The following is an 8181-nucleotide window of genomic DNA, read 5'->3' as shown; positions in this document are numbered from 1 at the left end:
GTGATTGGCCAGTGTTTTTCGTTAATAACTCGAAAACGAAGCTTCAAACTACATTTTGGATAAGGAAAAAGTTGTTCAGGGTCACCCCAGCAACCCCCCATTTCCGGCTGGTCCCAACGTTACGGAACACCCTATACGGTCAACCCTCTTATAACACGGTTTTAAACGCGGTGCAAAAATTGCGACCGTCCTTCTTTAACACAATATTCTTTTAAGTGGTTTCCATATAGCACGGCTTCATAAACTTGGGCAACTCTCACATAGCACGAATGTTTCAAGTATGCAATAATGTTTCTTATACTGTTTCATTTAAAAAAATATCTGACTCTCGTCGGTTCTCGAGCACACGCACCCATGCACAAACAAAAATACAAATACACCCAAGCTGCTCGCTCACATCTATAATACAGTGATGATAAAAATTACTAAGGTAATTTGCTTTTTAATAAGCGCTTATTGTTGTTGTAATTTGTATTTTTTATATTTATAAAAATTCTGAATAACTGTTTATCTTATCTTTGATTTAATACATGAGCTCTTAAAATCATTAAAAAATCTCGAAATAAATTCTTTGGATCCGTATTATTTCTAAGTTTCGTTCAACGCTTTTCAAATAGTACGGTATTCCCAGAACACGGTTTCGATATAACACGGAACAAATCCTCCTGGTTTTCATTCGTTCTAAGTTTCGCCTAACATGGTTTCGATACAGCACGACACTCCGACATTCCCCTAATTTCTACTAGTTTATGGTTTCGCTTAACACGTATTCGACACAACATGGAACGAGTTAACCGTGTTATGGAAGGGTTGACTGTACATACATCAAATAGACGTGATTTCAAGGTGAATTGCCGGACGAAATTTGCATGGAAATGTTTATTCAACGTGAAGATGAAGAAAAAGTCTGCAAGTTATTAAAGCCTTTGTACAGCTTAAAACAGTCAAGGTAAGAATGATACAAAAAGCTCGATGGGTATATTACATATCCTTTTGGCTATCAAAAACTATCGATTTTTTTTTATATCTACCGACAGTTTCGATATTTTTGTTTTAGAATTGTGAATATATTCCGATATACGGCCAGGGACAGAAATATGTGGACACACTTCGAAACAGAATAACATTTTTAGAATTAGATCAAACGACTTGAGCTTTTCGAAGAAGTCAGAAGGATTAGTTTACTATATGACGTGTTAAAAAATTTTTTTAAAAATTGCAGTTGGTTGAAATCACGAAGAAAATAGCGAAGGTCGCATTTTACAAATTTTATCTGAGCCTGCAATGAAAATTTAAAAAACATGTTTTGTAAATTTATGTCAGCTGAAAATTTCATCGTACTTATACATAGCTTACGGAAATCTTGTAACATCGTGCGTGTAGGTTCCAAATTCGAAAGTAAATTTTAAATAATAAAGATTATAAAGTATTAAATAATAAGGATTACTAAGTATTAGATTGGCAATAATTGATACCCTTGGAGAAATGTTTACTTCAATGAAATAATATTCTTCTCTTCTCATAACATGTCCGTACCATCTCAGCCTATTATCCTACAGTTTCTCCACAATTGGCATGACTTTGAAGCTACCTCTTATGTTTCGACTCTTTACTTTATCCGGTAAAGTAATGCCCTTGACCCACCTTGACATTTGTTTACCTCGATTGTGTATCATTTTTCCTCCCCTCGTTTCTCTGTAGACCACTATTCTAAACCATAAAACATTGCAAATTTTGTTTTAACTATAATTTCCCACATTTTTTTTTAATTTCTTTTAGAACGCACAAAATTATAATAAACTTTAAATTCTTTAAACTTTTACGTTTTAAAGAATTAACTCGAAAGATATGTTTGAATAAACAAGTTTGATAGAATTTGAACTATCGATAATTATCGATATATATCAATAATTATATCGACAATTATTTTTTACCGATGATTACGACTATCGATATTTCCACTTCTAGTGCTTGTATGTTAATAACATTAAAACACTTAAGGACGCCAAGTCGAAACTGAAATTAGCATTGAAAATGGTGGATCTTGGACAAATAGATAATATTCTCGGAGTCAGAGTTCAACGAGATGGAGTTCAATTAGAAAAGTTCATATTTCACAGAAGAAGTTCATAGAAGATCTAGTTAATGTGGAAAATGCAAAAACAGCTTCATGCCAAGCGAGTCAAATATAAAAATTGCAAAAGAAATGAGTCCACCTACGGAAAAAGAAAAATGTGAAATGATATGTCAAACTTAGAGAGTGGTTTGCATAGTGTATCTCGGATATCGCATTTGCAACCAGCACATTAAGGGGTCTTCCTACTGTGGCGGCTGAAAAAAACTTCATTTTTCGGAAATTTAAAACAAAGCAAGTGCTACAAGTATCTTTTTGTAAATTTGTACGTTTATTGTATCATCTTTTAAGAGCACAAAAATATTTTTTATAAGTAAAAATATCTGTTTGTTGTAAAATAGGACCACCGTGAATAGAGCGCCTTGAAAAATATCCTTCCCGATGGCTGACACGATATCAGACGGTTGCACTTATCCAAAATACAAAATGCAAACATATTCTTAATCTGTAGACGTGTGGCTATCGTCTGAACTAGAATAATAAAAAAAATATTGAGAAACAAAGAAATGGCAAGGTTTCAAAGAAATTGCTCTCGATTTTGGCAAAAGAAATCATGGTTTTTATGACCGCAAAGACTGAATTTTGAAAATATTTGCACAATTCTAGTTCAAACGATGAAGCACCATCTACTGAATATACCTGACAAATTTGGAGTGGATCGGACTTTTGGTTCTTTGGTAATCGTGTTAGCCAGTTTCAAAAATGCTGTTTCGAGAAAAACGCGTTTAAAGTTTTAACTACAGTTTAAGACTATATAAAACCGTTTCCTTTTAAAGCATATACCTCTGCCAATTTTGAGATTTAAGCTTTAAAACTTCGTAGACATATTTTCGAGGTGTTAAACTATAAAAAAATACAAAAAAAAAATTGCTTTTCTCAACCCGTCACTGTAGTAGGAAGATCCCTTAAGTCATTTCTGTTCTAATCCTGGCAAAGTATTATACATTGGATCCTGGCAAAACAAGTACAGTAAATTCTCCACAAGTGTCAGTCCGCAAGAAACCTAAACCTTTTTTTTTTTTTTAGGGTCCGAAACCACCGCCGAGTTGGAGTGCCTCAGCCCGGGCGCAGGGAATCCGTCTTGCGACATAGGCGTCCCGCGCCCGGCGTTGGGTGGCCGGTGGCAATAAGGTTAAGTTAGCTTAGGCCCCTCTACTTTTCTCAACTGGGCTTGGGACCAGCTATGGCAGTCGCCCCCAAGTCGGTACGCCCTCCCAGTGGGACTCTGGGTGGCCGCCTTCCAGGGGGGGTTAGGCGCAGTTACACATCGCATATATAATATATACACTCCCGCGAAATGTCCCCACGTGCTTGTTTGTCCCTGTCCTTTTAGCACTACCTATAGAACTGCCCTGTCTTAATACATACCCACCCTTGGTATATATGTACAAACACATTCACACACAATTTAATTCCCTTCCCTTGAAATCCCCACATGCATTAAAACCCCAGAGGTTCATTCACACGTCCTCGCACTCAGACTTTGGGGAACCTAGACTTTGGGAAATCAAAAATTTGGGAAATCAAAAATTTGGGAAATTAAAAATATAAACAATTAAAAGAAATTGTGCACTTTTTCCAAATATGTAGAATTGGTCTAAAAAGTCTGTAAAATTAGTACACCAGGAAAAAGATCCTCCCGCGATCCTACGATTCCACGTTCCTCGAAATCGGTCAACGCACGTTTCACGCTCGAAAAGAATGCACCGTTGCATAATGCAGTTCAGATGATTCTTTTCCCGATGGGCGACAGTGCGCAATATTTTCGTGACCCCCAGTTGACTCGTAAAAGAAACCGAGTGGTGTAGCGTTACACGCTTGACTGACAGCGAGCGAGATAACATAGGCGCAGCAATGACGCAGCCTAGGCGTAGGACCATCTATACTGACTCTTGTAGAATCCAAGCTGACTGACACTTGTAGCGAATTTGCTGTATTGAGATATTTGATAGAAACATGTCATTGTACTATCACATATAGCAAGGATGAAGAAAATCTCAGGGCCTACACAGATTTAGACTGGTCTCGAGTGTACAGGAAATGTACTGGCATAATCTGGGAGGTCCAATCATCTGGAAGACTAAGAAACAAGCTTCGTAGCATTGACAGAAGTGTCGCGTGAAGAAATTTACATAAAAAAACTTTTCTCTCAGATGGGTTCCAAAAAATATGTAACAAATCCAGTAAAGATATTTTGTAATAATCAAAACGTGATGACAGTTAGCATATATAAATTTTGTTTCACTCGAGAATTGGTTGAAGGAGGAGAAATTGTAATACAGTATTTTAAAACAGACTCGATGATTGCTGACATTTTCAAATTCATGACTGCTGACAAAATCCTTAACTAAAGATAAGCATGACCGTTGCACAAAAATGTTAAATTCGTGCTAAGTAAAAACAGAAGCTAGTTTTCGATTGTTTCATATCGCTTTCAAGAGTACACATCGTTAGAGGGGGTATTGAAGAAATATATACATAAATCGATAATGTACCCTGTAAAACCGTGCAATCAACGCTCGTTAGATGGAATCGATACGTGTGACGTCACCTTGCGTTGTGTTACTATTTTTTTGTCGATACAATGTGAGCGTCCAAAGCGTATGCGTGGCGTCAGTTACACATATTAACAATAAACAAGTTTATTAAACCTCGCAACAGCATAAGTCATATTTTCAAAATATTTCACTTTACGCCTTAATTGAGACCTAGAAGACAGTATTTGTGTTCTCTGAAGGAAGAAAATGCGTCGGAATAATTTTTTCATTTCAAAATAAAGAGTGTAATAAAACAAATGTTCAAAATTTATTCCATGCGTATCAGGCAAATAAACTTAAGTCCATAAATTTTAGATTCACTGATTTATTATGTGAAAAAATTAATAAATATATTTGTGTCATAGTTTTGTTGCAACAGAAGTAATATTATATAGTTTACTAAATATCTATATATTATATGCTTATACACATTTATATAAAATAAAACTGTAAAGATATGTAAATCGAGTAATTCCATATTAAAATGTAGGTACATTAATTTTTTCTTGTTTTCGACGAAAACGCGAAAATGTCGGGTCGAGGATTTTTCTCGAGATCGAGTTGGGTTCCTGAAAGTATCTCGAGATTCGAGAATATCGGGGTTTCCCGGGAATTTCGAGAACCCGAATCACGTTTAGAGACTAACTTAGATCGCCTATGGTCGTACTCAACAAAACTCGAAACGTCGTTTGCATTCTCGAAATTCTGGGGAATCCCGAAATTGTCGAGTCGCAAGATACTTTCGGGAACCCGATCCATCCCGAGTATCGGGCACCTGACACTTTCGCATTCTCGCACACCTCTAATATTAAATTTTTTCCACGCTATTTCTTCACCTATACTCTCTGAGTCGTTGTTTTCTAGCAAATCTATGTCAGGATCAGTATTCCGCAATTTTTTCTTTGTCGATAAACTGCTGTAAAAGGGTGAATGAGACATAGCGTATTCAATAAATCCTTTTTTTTCTTACGAAATGTATAAAGGCCCTCCATAAAGCAGTTTTACTTTTTATCCAGATTGTAGTCGCGTATAATAAAGGAATGTTTACATTCCAATTGGAAAATATACCGCAACTTCAGTACGACCAGGCAGAACTCATGCTGCTTTTCCTGAAGTAATCTTACATTCTCATTATTCTGCTTAATACTCTGATTTATTGTTTATGCCGATGAAAACAATAGCGAAAATTATGTAAATTTAGATAAGACATGCACATATGTATATCATTCTTGGTCCGGTAGCAATAAAAAATAGATTTTTAAAACTTTAAACGGTAACATCTCCAAAGTAAAAATATGTGACTTATGTATAATACATACATCGTTTTACCTTACAACCATAGACCCGTTTATCAAATATTCTGTATTTAAAAAATAAATAACTTACTCATGCTTATGGCAATTATCCAGAAAAAAGAAAATGGGAAACAAAAAGCTAAGAGTAGCTCTGCAAATGATCTGTCCAATTATGTATACTTCTTCTGCTTGAAAACCGCAATGCACATGTAAATGCTTGTAACTACATATCTAATAAAGATTGTTGATGCAAAATTTAATTGAAATCTGAAAATATAACTTGAAGTAGTTCTTTCCTAATGAGATTTCATTAAAAAAATATATATGTACATAAATCTATGGTTTGAGAATTTTTTTAAGGTTATACTAACTTCAACAATGCATTTTGCAATACCTACTATTATTGGTTCAGTATTTTAAAAAATTTCTAATCAGTAGTTTAAGTAAATGGTCAGTGTGTATAATAAAATATCCTAACCTAACTCAACCAAAAATTTAAATTTTATTGACCAAAAAGCAAACGAACACCGACCAAATAAACCAAATTGTATTAACAAAATGCGATTTTATACTCACAATAAATTATTTATACGGGCAAAAATATTCATTTTAAAAAATACTTAGCATTAATTAAAAAAAGTACTGACCAAATAAATACAAGTGTTTTTCATTCAGACATCTTCCTCAAACAACAAAGGCTATTTATAATAGAAATTCGCTGCAACTTGGTTACCTCGTATATTGCAAATTAAAATAGTTTACATCGCAAACATGAAATAATTCGCGAACAAAAAGACTTTTATACTATGCCAGGCTACTTGCGTGTAGTACACAGTAAGATCAATTGTACGACGTTGTTGCTTCATTTGCATAATCACCGTAAAAATACGTTGCTATATGTGTAAGTATGCATGTATAGGTTCTCACCGTACCGATGGAAAAACCCGAGTATAATGTTCCATGAAAAAATCAGTCGAAAGTGTAGGATTATATTTTTTTGTACGGAGCTTCGTTTTCGAGTAAATCGATGTTGAAAATTCACCACGTACGCCTGCGCTTACACGTGATCTTACATTTGCCTCAGTCTAACGAATGTCGCTACAGACTAAACTGTATTATCACTAATATTTGCCTTATTATATGACAAAGGGTTAACGATAGAATAGTACTGTTTCTTGTTTAAAAATAATTGAAAAAAATTTGTGTTCCACTCAGTATAATCGTATTCGTTCTTTTCGAATTGACTCGCCAATTCGGTAACATCCTGCAGAAGTAAACATTTTGTAAAACATGTTGTACGTTCTCGAAAAGTTATCTACTTATTGTAAAATAAGGATTTTCTCATCTTGAATTCTGTCAAGGTATTCAGAGTTTAGTATGTAGACGCATATACACGAATGTAATCAACGTTAGTATAATGTTAATGCATGTATGTAGATATGTACGCAATAGTAGTCTCTGTTAGATATACTTTATACCCACAATCGATGATGCTTTTAAAACAATGCTGAGACTCGTTTTGGGGACAGAGAACTATGTCAAAATAAGTTGCTCGGATGTAAGGGTCGTTGCACTCTCTTGTGTGACCACTCCTCAAATCAGTGTTGCATTCGTAACACCATAAGTTTTCTCCTCCCGCGTGCTCTGTTAAATTATTCAATAATCATCTCTTAATTCGTGGATATTTGGTAAATAGATTATTCAACTTGAGAAAAGTTGAGAAGTGAACTTATGGCAAAACAATGACAAAATGAAAAAGTTCATTGAAAGAATTAGAAATTATGTGATTTTTTATCTCGACATACAAAGTTTTTATTGTATTACTATTATTATATTAATGCTTTGCTGTTATGCTTCTGTAACTCTCATCTGAAGATAAATTGCCAATATACAAAAGTATGCAAAAGTATTGCTATGCTGAAAAAATCAAATAAGGAGAGTGATTAAATTGTTTAGGACAGATTAGGCGGTATATCCATTGGATATAAATCTTAATGGAAATAGTAAAACAATATCCTTCATTTTGAGGATTAAAAATAATAATAAATGTATGCAAGGCAAATGATCAAAATTTGATCAAAAAACTTTTTCCTTTTCAAGAAAGGAACTTTTTAAAATAATTACAGTAATTAATTTTTATGAAGTACAAATTTTGAAGTATGCATGCCTCAAGGAAAAACAAATAGGATATTTGTTTTACTCTATTAAAGTTATT

General features: G+C 34.3%; 1 protein-coding gene across 1 annotated transcript in view; it reads right to left on the bottom strand.

The window, feature by feature from the left end:
- Positions 1-8181, bottom strand: part of LOC108572145 — a 15562-nt gene that overhangs the window by 5976 nt on the left and 1405 nt on the right. The window contains exon 2 of the mRNA XM_017934338.1: positions 7449-7610. Within this exon, the coding sequence (XP_017789827.1) occupies positions 7449-7610 (162 nt within the window). The remainder of the gene's footprint in view (positions 1-7448; positions 7611-8181) is intronic.

The sequence above is a fragment of the Habropoda laboriosa genome, unplaced genomic scaffold (genome assembly GCF_001263275.1).
Source record: "Habropoda laboriosa isolate 0110345459 unplaced genomic scaffold, ASM126327v1 scaffold136, whole genome shotgun sequence".
Classification (NCBI taxonomy): Eukaryota; Metazoa; Arthropoda; class Insecta; order Hymenoptera; family Apidae; genus Habropoda; species Habropoda laboriosa.
The sequence above is the reverse complement of the archived record's forward strand: the minus strand, read 5'-3'. Positions and strand labels throughout refer to the sequence as shown.